We start from the raw sequence: 14,975 nt of genomic DNA, 5'->3' as shown, positions 1-14,975 counted from the left end.
TTTTTATATTTTCAATTAGAAGTATCATAGTAAAATGGCATTAATATCAGAAAAATCACTTAAAAAGTTAACACATCTTATGAAATATCATTTCATTTGTATATTTAAAGCGTCGTTTTTTTTTTTTTTTGGCCATTTTCTCTATTTTTATATATTTATTTCTTAATTAATGCGAACCGCTTAAAGAAGACACGTGTACTCTCTTTTTTTTTAAACCTAAAAAAATAAAAGACATGTGTCGTCAAGACTCTTGAGAGGGACTACTAAATTTTTATTTGTAAGGGGGGGAAAAAATATATATATATATATATATATATATATAGTTTTAGTAGTTAGAATAAATGAATAATACTCTCTCCGAGCCTCCGCGGAGCTGCCATTGCCACGGTCTCCATCCTGACAAACGAACACCATTGGAAGTCGGAACCTTGAAAAAAAAAAAAAAAAGCAGAAAATGTTAACGAGATTCTCAGCTGTAGGTTTTGCAGTATTATTGCTGTTACACCAAGAATCCATATGTTTCAGCACCACACAAGCATCTCCGAAGCTCTCAGAATTCCGCCGGAAGCTCCACCAAATGCTCACCACTACGGCGCCTTTGCCAGAAGCCAAAACGGTACGCAAGCGACTCCAAACATTCGAGCTTGTTTAGAATTTTCTCTGCGACTTTCGCGGGATCCAAACAGTAAGAGTGTGTAAATTGCAGAAAGGTAGGAGGACGAGAGTGGTGTACCCGCCGGAGTACGGCGGCGATCCGACAGGGGAAAAAGAGAGCAGCGAGGCGTTCGAGAAAGCTCTGGAAGAGGCATTTGCCACGGAGGGAGGCGATGAAGAAGAAATGGTGAGAGGAGTGAAGGATCTGGGAGGAGTGGTCATTGATTTGGAAGGAGGAAGCTACAGAATCGGCAAACCCATTTCGTTTCCTTCTTCCGGTGGCGGCAATCTCGTGGTAATTTAGTAATTTCAACTTTTTCACATTTTTTATTTTTTTGGTAATTGGTAATTTGGTAAATTCTCAGACCAGATCATCTGAACTTTTGCGTATATAAATGAAAAAGTTTAGGATTACAGCTGGGTTAAAAGTTACTATTATAAACAGTTGGAGTTAAAAAAAAACAGTAATGTATTAGAAATACTTTTGTGAAGTTCGAGCTTTTGAAAACGAAAATTTTGAGAGCTTTTTTATTATTGTTATTGTTCTTGTTATTATTATTATTAATTATAAACGCTTGAATCAACTGAAGAATTATTTCAAATCGAAAATATAACAACGTATTTGGCCATCGGTAGTGTCCAAGGATGCTTGTCTGATCTAAATTAATTAGAGTCTTGTTAAGTCCTCATTCATCACTCATACTCCCTTTAATTTTATTTATAAAGTAGAGGAAGAAAAAAAATTTTGGTTATATTTACAAGTTACGTTATTAAATTTTTATCATAATTTTTTTAATTTCTATTAAATGTTGGAGAGAAAAAATATGTTATTGAATTGTGTATATTTAATAGGATAAAATTGATAACTTATTAAATTTTAAAATAAAGTTAATAAATTTTAAAATTTTTTAATATTAATAAAATATATTAAAAAATAATTTATAAATAGGATTAGAATAATATAGTAAAGTAGGCTCGAGATACTTGATGCTCATGTTAAAAAAAAAAATAGTTTTATTTGTTTTATTAGAATTATAGGGAGTTTTAAATTGTTATAAGTTAGTATTGAATTTGAGATGCTTTTTTCACTCAAAGTCTTCAATAAACATTTGGATTTTATCATGAATATGATTATTATAATCCTTTATATTTATTTTCACTCAAAGTGAAAGAAAAAAGCCCTTTATGTCCCCCCCCCACACACACTAATTTAATTTATGTGATTATTTATTCAATAAATTTGTTGTGTTGAATGGGGAAAATTATAAAAAAAATCATTTTTTAATAAAATTAATAAACAAAATTGTTAAGTTTTAAGTGTTTATGGGCCACATGCAAGAAAGTTTTAAATTTAAATGTTACAAACTAGAAAAATCTCCCATACATATTATAAATCACGTAGCTGGGGGAAAAAAAAAGAGAAAGTCACTTTGAGCTCCTCAATCTAAATACTCTGTAAAATTATAAAATTACTTTGAAATTCCGTTTTTTTTTAATTGAAGTCAATTGCTATTGGATAATTATTATTGTCTAGTTGTTAAGTAAATAATTTCATTGACAACTATTTAATAAAAATTGATAATTTTAATATAATAAATTGAAAATTTTATTAAAAATATGAGATTTCATTTTATAATAATTTTATAAATTTTTTATAATTAATTTTTTTGTGAGACTTGAGATTGATTTTTTTAAATAATAATAATAATAATAAATAAAATGTAAAGGTTGTAAGATTTGCTTTTAATATGATACACACACGTGTTTTGTACTGTTGCAAAGTGAAATCCGTGACAAATATTTCGTTCAGTGATTCAGTCATTTTCCTATCTTTCTGTCAAAACTGGGAAAGCTTTATCTTTTTGTCTGAAACAAGCCTACTTTTCCTTTTATTCTCTTGTCAATCCATAATTTGTGGTACTGCTGATAATTTGAACAGGTAAAATTTATCTGAGCTGAGTATATATAAATTGAGATTAAAGTATTTTATTGTTCTAAAAAAACATATATAATCAAATTTAGTCTTAATTATTTTTTGGATGGATTTAGGTTGACTTATTACACTTAGCCTAATCTACGGGCTCTATATAAATATATATTGCTAGTAATTTCGAAGGCCTAGCTCCATTCAAGTCAAATTTAAAATTTTTTTTTTTTTAAAAAGCTCATATAATCGAACACAATTCTAACTTTTTTAGGTGGGTTTAGATTGATCCAAATTATCGACTATAGTTTTGGACATGTAAATCCTTTTTTATGTATATTTTTATTTCTCACATTATTGTAAATATACAATGGTTTAATGTCAAGAATATTTTGCTCACGTCTATAAAATTTAATAAAATATTGCAACAATTTAATTGTAGGAATTATAAATTCTAAAATTTAAATATTTAATTGCAAAATTGTTAAATATAAATAGGTTAAATAGCAATTTGATTTCTAAATTATAGATTCAAAAGCGTCTAAAATCTTAAAATTATTTTTTACATAATGTTTCCCTTTAACTTTTAAAAACTATATAATGTTAGCTCATACATTTATAAAAGTTAATTTCAACTATTAGTTGATCCAAAAATAAAAAATTAAAGAAAGGGAACAGGAAAATTTTCTATCCTAGTCATTTTTTATAATTTTTGGATTATATTATTTTCCTTGTCCTTTACTATTATTTTTTAGTCAACAAATAGTTAAAGTTAAATATTGTTAACTGTAGGGAATACATTGCATTAGCTTGAAAAGTTAAGTGAGACTGAGAACAGTGTACAAAAAAATGAATTTAAGTTCTAGACACTCTTGAACATATATGCTATAGTTTTAGGGCCAAATTGTCCTTTAACCCAATATAAATATTAAACAAATTAAAAAAAAACTTAAATATATTGATTTTTATATTTACAATCAATTAATGATATTAGTAAAAGTACAATATAATTAACTTCATATTTATGCTTTTCCCTTCTTAACTGCATTGCATAAGATCTGAATTGCCTAACTTGTACATAAAATTGTGATCCTTGAATTGTCAGCTTGATAAAATACACAACATTGGATATTCACTTAATCTTTGTGGGGTGGGGAAAAGATATCCACTTAAGTAGGAATTAAACATGACTTATTCTTAAATATAATCCTAAATGAATTGCTTTTCTCTCACGCTACTGAAGCTTTCAATCCTTATGTTTAAGCCTCGAGAGGAAGAATTTTCTGTGTCTGTATGTGTGTGTATGTGTGTGTGTGTTTTTTTTTTTTTTTTTGGGGGGGGATTAACTGAATTGAGTTTAAAGGAATGTAAAAAGTTAAAGCCATCTTTTCTCTTTATTAGATGTAGTGTTAGACAAATTTGCCATTAAACTATAGGTTTAGAAGCATTTAGATCCTACATTCATTTTTTGTGTAATGTTCTTTTTCATCTTTTAAAAATGGTGTAATATTGTTCCTACACTAACAAATATTAACTTTGACATTTAGTTGACAAAAAAAAAAAATAGAGAAAATGATTTCAAAATATTTTCTTGATCATTTTTTATATTTTTTTGGGGTTTCTGTTTGTAATTTTGGGTCCTTTTTGTAATTTTTTGGTTATTTTCTATGATTTCTGAGATCATTTTCTGAAATTTTGCTGTCAATTAATAATTAAAATTAACTTCTGTTGGTAATAGGGGTGACATTGCGCTGTTTTTAAAATTGAAAGGAAATATTATACTACAAAAAAATTTAGGGTCTTAAACGTTCCTGAATCTGTAATTTAAGGGTAAAATTTCTGATTTAAATGGATCTACCTACAATTAAAGTAGCGAATAACACGTATATATATGGTTGATTAGGTAAAAGGTGGGAGCTTGAGAGCAAGTGATACTTTTCCAAGTGACAGGCATCTGGTTGAGTTATCCTCATCAAACTCTTCAAAACTTGATAACCCAGTGGAACCCTTGCATACTGATGGTTTCTTTGACATGAAAGCTCAAAGTGATGTAATTCACTATGAAGACATAACCTTCCGAGACATCCTTTTCGACTCGGGCTACCGAGGTGGCGGGATTCTGATAGTTGATTCTGCGAGAATCCGAATTAACAACTGTTTCTTCCTCCACTTCACCACAGAAGGGATTCTAGTCCAACGCGGACATGAAACCTTCATCTCAAGTTGCTTTCTTGGGCAACACTCCACAGTAGGTGGAGATATAGGTGAGAAAGATTATTCAGGAACCGCCATTGATCTTGCTAGCAATGACAATGCTATCACAGATGTTGCAATTTTCTCAGCAGCCATTGGGATTGTGGTAAGAGGTCAAGCTAACATAATCACTGGAGTGCATTGCTATAACAAAGCAACATCCTTTGGTGGCATAGGCATATTGGTAAAACTGGCAGGAAATTCACAAACCAGAATTGATAATTGTTACTTGGATTATACAGGTATAGTCATGGAAGACCCCGTTCAAGTTCATGTCACTAATGGGTTATTCTTAGGTGATGCCAATATTGTGTTGAAGTCAATTAAAGGACAAGTCTTAGGGTTAAACATAGTTAATAATATGTTTAGTGGCGACCCGAATAAGAAGGTTCCAATTGTGAATTTAGATGGGCAATTTGGTGAGATTGATCAAGTGGTGATTGATCAGAACAATGTTAATGGAATGGGGTTGAGATCAACGGTTGGGAGGTTAACAGTTGGAGGAAATGGGACAAAATGGATGGCTGATTTTTCAAGTGTGTTGGTATTTCCTAATCGGATTAGCCATTTTCAGTATTCATTTTATGCTCAAGAACCTAAATTTGTGGCACATTGTGTGACCAATGTGTCAGATAATGTGGTGGTTGTGGAGACGAGTGAAGCAGTTGAAGGGTGGGTGTCCTTTTCTGTTGAGCAATGATAATGTAATATATATTTATCATATATCATTATTTTGGTTATTATTTAATGCTGTATGAAGATGACTAATCCATCAATTATCAGAACACAGATTTTTATCAATGAGTATCAACGGCATGTGATGCAATCAGGATCATTTCATGATTGAAACTTGAAAGGTTTGTATTAGAGTGATATCATTGTTTTATTTTCATGTTTTTTATTTTTTTTTAGTTTTTTAAACTCTTGTATTATATATAAGAGTCAAATCTTAGAATTATTGAATGTTTATATAACAGTATGTTAATATGTGGTATTGTCCACATTCGATATAATGGAAGCTGGCGCGGCTAATACTAAGAAAGTGAAAGCCATAGAAGTTGAGACAAAACAGAGTAAGTACTTCCATATCTAATCATCTATTTAAAGCTTTGGATTGCCCATCCATTTTAGGATGGTTACTGGGTAATGTTACAAAAATAATAATAAATCCTATCTCATTAGGTGAGATCTATTACATAAATTAAAAAATATCATTATATTTTATCATTAACCAAATTTTTGAAAAATTTGTAATAAGCACTTTAATGTTATAAGTACTTATAGCATTACTGGGTAATGCTATTAAGTCCTTTAATCCTCAGCTTTTCGGTCTTCAACCTAAACATGATCTAAATAATTCAGACTCCAGCTTATATTGAAACAACCGTTCCCTCCTTCATGTTTTTTTTTTTGGTTGTTGTTAACAAGGAGGTCTAGGCCCAAAGGAAACTACAAATTACAATAGGAATCCCCCAAAGCAGTTCTCAAAGTGTCTGGGAAGAATTTAGTACTATAGTTCTCAAAGTGTCTGGGACTGTATCAAGGAAAGTACTTAAGGCCCATTTTGGCAATTTTGTCAGCAACAATCTTTCCCTCTCGATCGATGAATAAAGGTAAAACATATCTTCCAATTGTATCCAAAATATATATATATATATATATATATCATTAATGAGGATTGAATTTAGTAAAAAGAGTTAGTCAGTGCTTGACTATATCTCAAATAAAATCGTTTATAATAAAAAGGATACTTGTTAACAGGATTGCCTTCATTGTAGAGCCTGTAAAGGAGTGAAGCATCCAATAAATTTGTGGAAACAACCAAATCCAAGATCCATCTTCATTTCGAAGTACCTCACCCACAAGCTGCAATTGATGTTAATCTTTCAACAGCCCCATCAACATTACATTCTATATCACTAAAAAAAAAAACAGTAATTTTCTTACAGAATTTTCTCTCAAAAAATTATTGGAAAAAAGTTTTCTGAAAATTCCTCTTGTAAAAAATTAATCATGAAATTTCTCACAAAAATAGAGAACAATTCCAAAAGGATGATATGAGAAAATTAGGGAGAAAGATCCCGCTTCATGGGGGGAAAATTTTCTCTTTGTTTAATATATGAGAAATGTTTGATAACAACAAAAAAATTGATAATGAGACAAAAATGAAAATAAGAACTCATTAAGTTATTTTTGAATTTATCTGAGAGAAGCTTTCTTTCATAAAAATCTAAGAGAAATTCAATGAGTTGTTTCGGATAATACTAAAAGAAATATTCTCTTAAAAAGAGTCGAGATAACTTTTTTTTTAAATTAAGTCAAAAAAAAAATTCTCTTGACTTTTTCAAGGAGAAAATTTCTTTCAAATCTATCGGAGAGAATTTCTTTTAGATTAAGCCTAGAGAAATATTTCTCTTAGAACAAGCTGAGACAAAAATATCTATTGAATTATTTAAAATTATCTCTTAGAACAATCTAAAAAAAATTAAAATTTCTTTTAGATCTTTTTGAGAGAAAATTTCTGTCAAAATTTATCATGAGAAAATTCCAATTTTCCCTCATATTTTTCCAAAAGAAACTATAAAATGCATATTACTTTTATTATTATTATCACTGACTCAATACTCATATTATGTAATTATTGAATGAAATGGTCCAAAATGTGACAAAGTGATTGCAAAACAAGAGGGTTATTGAATGTATATTATATGCTCCATCCGTTAAAAAATGTAAGATATTTTGAATTGAATCTCACCCTTTAATAAATTAATTACTTGTCTCCAAACCAGTACTATCTTTTTATATTTATCCTTATATAGCAAGGTGCTTCACTTTAAAATAAATATAAGTGATTATTCAATAAGAGTACTTTTAGAAAAAAAATACAATAATTATCTTGAAATACTAAAAATATCTTGCATTTTTTTAATAGCAAACCCCTCAAAAAAATACCTTATATTTTTTGATGAAGTGGGTATATGATTATGATTTCTATAATAATATCAATATTAATTTGTTATACATTCACTGGCATCTCTAGCATATAAGAAAGTTTTCTAAAAAATTATCTATAAAATTAAATTTCATTATATTTCACTTTTCCAATTGATAAAGTTATTTATATAATTGAATATATATATATATATATGTAATATAACTTATTTAGTTTTAAAATATACAAAATTAAGAAACTCTAAAAAATCAACATTAAGTTGTAGTCTTATTGATTGCAAGACTAACACGCAAGCATATTATTTTGGTTCATATTTTTGATAGGCTTAATAGATAATTTGTTTTCCTTTTTTGTAAGAAAAACATTTTGGCAACTTATTGAGTAAAAAAGTTTTTTTTTTTTTCAAAATTTCCCATCAATGATGATAAGTTGTTACCACTAAAAGTATTTTTCATAAAAAAATAAAAATTTAAACATAATTATAAATCATATTAAATAATTTTTTAAAAAATTTTAAAATATTTAAAAATTAAAATTGAAAAATATAAAATTTTAAAAAAATTATATAAATTAAAAAATATTTAAAAATTAATATAATATTATAAATTATTTTTAAATCAAGTTAAATTAAATAATATACTATAAAATTACCAATTAAATTATTAAAAAATTTTGAAACTATTTTTGAGGTCAAATAAATTAAAACCATTTAAAAATATGGTTTATTATAAATTAATTTTTAATCAAAATAATATAAAATTTATAAAAGTGTGTAGTTTAGTAATATATACTTAATTTTGTTAATTTAAGACATCAAATTCATTGTAGCTTAGCTAGCAAAAAGGTAGGCACTAAAGGTGGATTCAATGTCATGGGTTCTACTCCAAAATAAGTCATATATTTGTAAAATAAAGGTAGGCATGATGTGATGCATGTATGGGAAGTGATGTTGTAATATCATGAAATCTTAACCGGATAACTAATTAATACTTAAAGGGTAAATTATTGATCTGGTGGATTAATTAGATAATCAAGATTTTGGATGATGAAATGAGGTTTTTGTCTTCTTAGGTTGTTAAATGGATAGGTTTAGGCCAAAGAATGATAGTCCAGAGTAAAGTGTGCGAACATGGTGAGATTTTCTTTACTGTGCCACATGCTATGGCATACATGGTGCATGGCCCATAATTTGCTTGAGTTAGACGTGAGTCAGCTCACAGAATAGAGAAGAAAGGAGAGAAAGAGGCATAATGGAGAGGAGAAGAGCTTATGGTTTGTTAGGGCAAGGATGTTTGAAGCCTCGTGAGATATTTACAACATGTTGCTTGCTGGGTAAACTTCATACCACCTTAAGCTCTTGTTTTACACTAATTTCTCTTAGTTGGCATTATAAAGAAATTGAATCAAGGGATTTTAAGGGATTATTTTCTTATCCTTTTGTAAAAAAAGACTCTTCAGTGTTAAATTAAGGTTTTGTGATTAGTTTGAAAGTTAACAGTTAACCTTTGATGCTATAAGCTTAATTTAGCCTAATTTATTAAATTAAAAGGGGTGAAAGTTTGGTAAGAAGTGTGTTGAGTTGATAGAAGTGACAAGAAGCTTTAATAGGATGATAAGAACCTAAGATGGTTAACTAAAAGTAGTTGGGTGATTATTTGTGGTTAATTTTGGTAATTAGTAATTTTAGTCAATTTGATAATTGACTTATAATGCGAACTTATGTAGAGTGACGTGATTTGTATGTTGGCTTAGCAAAAAGGAAGTTAAGGGTTTGAATAGCACCATGAATAACTTTTTTAGAGTATAGAAGAGTTGAGGTAATTGGATTATTTATTCTGTCTATTTATTAGTTTAACTATTTATAAGTAAATGTTAATGACATTTATAAATGAGATTGTCATTATGTTTAGAATTGCATGTTTTATCAAGTTTTAGAATAAAAAGAATTTAGTTATAACTTGAGATGATTTTTAAAAATATTTCCAAGTCATTGTACCAATGTTGCACTTGGAAATGCAATGTGGAAGGCGTGAAAGCGAACGTTCCGGCCTTTGAAAAGAAGACTGAAGAAATGGGAGTCGTCACCAAAATTTTGAGAAAAATCTTAGAAAACCGTTTAAACGAGGATAAGGAAGGTCTGCAAAAATAGAAAATAGATTCAAGAGTTAGTTGAGTGTAGGAAAGGTGTTAGGCACCCCACAACACCCGTTTGTCAGAACGGTTACCTGAAGTTTGTTGTGCTATATTAATATGATTTTAAAATTATGTTAATTATCCCTTTTATATTCATGTGTTTGATATAAAATGATAAGAATTAAGTAAGAAATATTTATTTATTTACGAGGAAGGACTTGACTTAGAATCCGACTCTAAGGCCTACGTACCTTATGATGAGGATCAAAGTCCACGTAGTTTGGGCTTATAAGTTGTTGGTGAAAATATTTTTAAAGAAAAATTAATTAAAAATAATTTACCATTTTGCAAATAGAATAATTTCTGAAATTTTTAAATGTGTATTTTAAATTGCAAAAAGTGATTTAATTTCAATCATTTTCTCAATTTTTAAATTTTTTGAAATAAAGAAAAGAGTTTTAAAATTACTTTTCATGTTTTATTATTTTTTTAAAAAAATTTAACTGCTATACGTGCAGAGCCTTATTAGGTTATACAATAATATAGTTATTCTAAATATTTGCGAAGATTTCAAAATCTCTCACTATAAAAGAGTGAAATAGTGTAAATATTTTAAGTATATTTTAATGTGTAATTATATAACTTATATTTTAAGTATATTTCAAAATCTCTCACGATGATATGATTAATTTAAGTCTTTATGAAAATTTTTAAAGTCTCACATGGGACTTAAGTAAATTAATAATTTATTATAAAAAAAGTTAACTTTAATAATAGGCCTTTGAAACCCTATTATTGCATACAAAATTGATCCTCATATCTATAAAATCTTATTGATCTTTATGATATAGAATCATTTTAATTATCTATGTAAATTCTTAAAATCTCACATGACAAATAAATCAAAGGCCAGACAAATAAATCTTGTAGGAAAGAATGTGATGGTCTAAACATAGATGTAAAATCATAATGAAATTTTTTTGAACATTGATCTTGCAAGGCTTGGCATTTCTATGGAGTTATCATTGGGAAAGGAAGAAAAATTCTCTTCTATTTCTTCTTCTTCTTTTTTCTCTTCCTTTCCTTTTCAGTTTTTCTCTTCATATCCCATTCAATGAGTGAATGCTAGTGGAGGGACAATCCTTTTTTTTTTTTTATATTTGTCATCAATAGGAGTGCTTTTTTTTTTCCTTCTTTTTTTCTCTTTTTTTGTATTTATTCTTAGCTCTTGAGCTTTGCTTTCATGAGCTTGGAAATGGAAAGAAAGTATTTGAATGGATAAATCTGGAGGGTTAAAAAAAGCTTCAATTGGGTGAAAGAAAGTCTTGATCCTCTCTTAAAATTTAAAAATTCAGTATAAATATATGTTTGAGTACCCTACCCTGGTGATATTTGTAAACAAGTGAATGAAAGAAATACTACTCCTGGCTCAATATGGGTGACTAGGGGAAACTCCTTCAAAATTTAGAAAAGAAGAAAAAAATGCCTCATATTTTTGACTTAACTTGCTAATGGAGCATGCTATCTTATTTCTTTTTCTCTTCCTTCAATTTATTCTTTCTTATTCTTTCCTTTTTTTAAGTTATTTTATATTTCCATGAAATAGGGGCATTTTTCTTCAAGTTTATCTTTTTCATATCCATTGTGATTTTTTTTATTGGGAATACCAAACATTAAGGAAATAATGCATAAGATAAGAGAAGTTTTATAGTTAAGGGATAGAACAAGCAAAATAGAGGTGTCAAATAAAAAAGTATGATTACAACATTGACAAAGTTAAACAAGATCATTTTCAGTGATAGAGTTTGACTTTACAGACATTACATAATGAAGATAAGACGTGTTAGAAACAATATCTTTGAATTCTCTCTTCAATGGTGAATGACCTTGTGGGTGAATGTGATGTTTGGGCTTGATTTCTTTATCTCACTCTCTTTATTTTTTTTAACCTCACAATTTGATTAGAAAACTATACGCCCCAAGTGAATGCTAGCATCCACACCTACCATATCATTTTTCATGGTCAAGGCAAGGGTATGAAAGTATATTGTAAAATATTGATGTGCTTTGAATGGATAAGATAATGATAATAGACAAGGGGTGAGAAAATAACTGGTATTGTGGCAAGTAAGGTAGGGGCCCTTGACCTTCCCATGTAAATGACCCAAAAAAAATCCAATATTTCAAAAATTTCAAAGTCTTTTTATCTTGGCATGTGATATGAAAATGCATGAATGCAAATGCATTTGTTTGCTATATATGGCCTTGCTCTAATGGATGATTATTGTGGAATCAAGTGGTGGATTGGGATGGGAAGATGTAAAGCATAGTATCAATTTATTTACAATATTACGCTGGTGTAAGGGACAAATTGAAAAAATTTTGAATCTCACTCAAAGATGTAGAGTTTGTGATTGAATTGGAAGAATTTTGAATATCATTTTCACTGTTTGTCTATAAACAAGGGTTAAATAAGCAAGTGTGCTTACTTGTGCCTTAAACCTTTATGCTAAGGAAAGCACAAAATGATTCGACAATCCCTATAAAAGGGTTTGGGTATTAGAAATATTGTCATTTTGCGCATTCTATTAAGTGATTACAAGGCTACCTCATTTATGCCAAACAAAATTTTCTTTCCTCTACATGCTTATTGCATCATAGGAAAATGGAAATAACTATTAACCTACAAGGGACCAAAATCCTTACATGATTAAAGTCATGAGAATAATGGCCTTATAACTTGTTACTATTTTTTTCTAGGAAAAAAAAATTAAGGATAGTAGGTTTTCAGACATTTATGCACGAGAGTCAACTAAATCTTGTTAAACAAAGATTAATTTGTCATTTAGGTAAATGAGAAATTTCCAATCTCCTCCAGGTGCTTATTGCATTATAGGGAAAAGGATTAATAATTAGCCTATGAACAGTGAAAACTAATACATGGCTTATGTTTCACTTTCAAAATAAAATGTATTATTGTACCTTACAATAAGAAAAGTTGTTTAACGGGAGTTAGTTGATAAAATGTATCAACTCTTGAATGTTATGAAATGAATTTATAGTCACTAGGGTCAAAGACCCATGGGCAAAGCTTAGTTATTTAATGCTAATGCTATCCTTCTGACACAATAATATTGATTAGTGCAATGACATTTAATACCCACTCTAGCATAAGGTACCCAACAACTGTTTTCCTTAAGGTAGTATACACAAATGATATGTCATGATGATGATAATGATGCAATAAAACATGCACTCATTTTATGTCCTATTTAGGAAGCTTAAGTCTGTTTATCTTTATAATTATCAGGTATGAGCTAAAATGGTTGGCTATTAGCTTTTATCTAAAACGTGTAGTTTCAGGATAGATTTATAGTCCTAATAGATAGAAGGTTCCCAAGATGCCCTCACCATACGGTGAAGACCTTACTTAATAATTTTGACCATCTGCGAACATAAGCTCTTCAGTACTGAGTAAGTAATAGCTTGGGTGAGGCATTCATAATAACCTCTGAGAGTTCAAAAACACTTCGGGGAAACATTACTAGCCTCCACTAACCCAAAATGTGTGTGTTGAATTGTGTAAGTGCACAATGTGTGATAAGAGCATGCAAGCATGTTATCTTATTCCTATATGCTACCCAACCCTCATTTGTTAATTAGATCAAACAAAGAGATAATTATATGTACAGATAAAAGTTTTCTATCCTATGATTTATTCCGCATGTTATTTATCTTCAAACATGTTATGAAAAGTGAAAAGAGAGAGAAAATACGAAAAGAGGGGGAAAAGCACACATAAATTAAAAAGGATAATAGTAATAAAAAGAAAAACCATATTATATTTTGAGCACAACAAACTTATATAGGCTTGACTCTAACCTTTCCCCAGCAGAGTCGCCAACTGTCGCACTCGAAAATGTGATGCAGATGGCACGAGAGCGGAGGTTCCAACCTTTGGAAAGAAGACCGAAGAAATGGGAGTCGCCACTAAAATTTTGAGAAAAATCTTGAAAAACCATTTAAAGGAGGATAAGGATGGTCTGCGAAAACAAAAAAATAGGTTTGAGAGTCGGTTGAGTGTAGGGAAGGTGTTAGGCATCCCACAACACCCGTTCATCAGAACAGTTACCTGAAGTTTATTGTGCTATATTAATATAGTTTTAAAATTATTTTAATTATTCCTTTTCTATTCATGTGTTTGATATAAAATGATAAGAATTAAATGAAAAATATTTATTTATTTACGAGAGAGGACTTGACTCAGAATCCGACTTTGAGGCTTACGTACTCTGTGATGGGGATCAAAGAGTTGTTGGTGAAACTATTTTTGAAGAGAAATTAATTAGAAATAATTTACCATTTTGCAAATAAAATAATTTTTAAAATTTTGATATGTGTATTTTAAATTGAAAAATGTGATTTAATTTCAATCATTTTCTCAATTTTTGAATTTTTTGAAATAAAGAAAAGAGTTTTAAAATTATTTTTCATGTTTTATTATTTTTTTAGAAAATTTAACTGCTATACCTGTAGAGCCTTATTAACTTATACAATAATACAGTTATTCTAAATATATGTGGAGAATTCAAAATCTCTCATGATAAAAGAGTGAAATAGTGTAAATATTTTAAGTATATTTTAATGCGTAATTATATAACTTATATTTTTTAACATAGAAATTTTAATCACTATACCTGTAAAGCCTTATTGACTTTCATGGTAAGACAATTATTCTAAAGGTCTACAGATATTCAGAAATCTCATATGACCAAAAGATTGAATACCTTAATTTGATTAATTAATTTTATTACAACCATTTATAATTTTATTTACAAAAATCATTTATTCATTATAGAAATTGAGAATTACAACATCTGCGAGAACTTATTGTCCCACACAATGATGTGATTAATTTAAGTCTCTATGAAGATTTTTAAAATCTCACATAGGACTTAAATAAATTATTAATTTATTATAAAAAAGTTAACTTTAATGATAGGCCTTTGGAACCCTATTATTGTATATAAAATTGATCCTCATATCTGCAAAATTTTA

General features: G+C 28.8%; 1 protein-coding gene across 1 annotated transcript; it reads left to right on the top strand.

Moving 5' to 3' along the window:
- The first annotated feature begins 363 nt into the window (after positions 1 to 363).
- LOC129306989 (polygalacturonase QRT3) lies at positions 364 to 5,719 on the top strand. The gene is made up of 3 exons (XM_054947828.1): positions 364 to 616; positions 707 to 949; positions 4,482 to 5,719. Exons 1-3 carry the CDS (start codon positions 455 to 457, stop codon positions 5,529 to 5,531), a joined length of 1,455 nt encoding a protein of 484 aa, XP_054803803.1. The 5' UTR covers positions 364 to 454; the 3' UTR covers positions 5,532 to 5,719.
- The last annotated feature ends 9,256 nt before the right edge of the window (positions 5,720 to 14,975 follow it).

The sequence above is a fragment of the Prosopis cineraria genome, unplaced genomic scaffold, assembly GCF_029017545.1.
Source record: "Prosopis cineraria cultivar Desert tree isolate PC_DT_omini unplaced genomic scaffold, ASM2901754v1 PC3, whole genome shotgun sequence".
NCBI classification, from domain to species: Eukaryota; Viridiplantae; Streptophyta; class Magnoliopsida; order Fabales; family Fabaceae; genus Prosopis; species Prosopis cineraria.
The sequence above is the reverse complement of the archived record's forward strand: the minus strand, read 5'-3'. Positions and strand labels throughout refer to the sequence as shown.

Excerpts from the sequence above, each read along its gene's own strand:
- LOC129306989 (XM_054947828.1), top strand. The coding sequence starts at position 455 with ATGTTAACGAGATTCTCAGCTGTAGGTTTTGCAGTATTATTGCTGTTA. Across the intron at positions 617-706 it reads CTTTGCCAGAAGCCAAAACG|AAAGGTAGGAGGACGAGAGT; the intron begins GTACGCAAGCGA and ends TGTAAATTGCAG. Across the intron at positions 950-4,481 it reads CCGGTGGCGGCAATCTCGTG|GTAAAAGGTGGGAGCTTGAG; the intron begins GTAATTTAGTAA and ends ATGGTTGATTAG.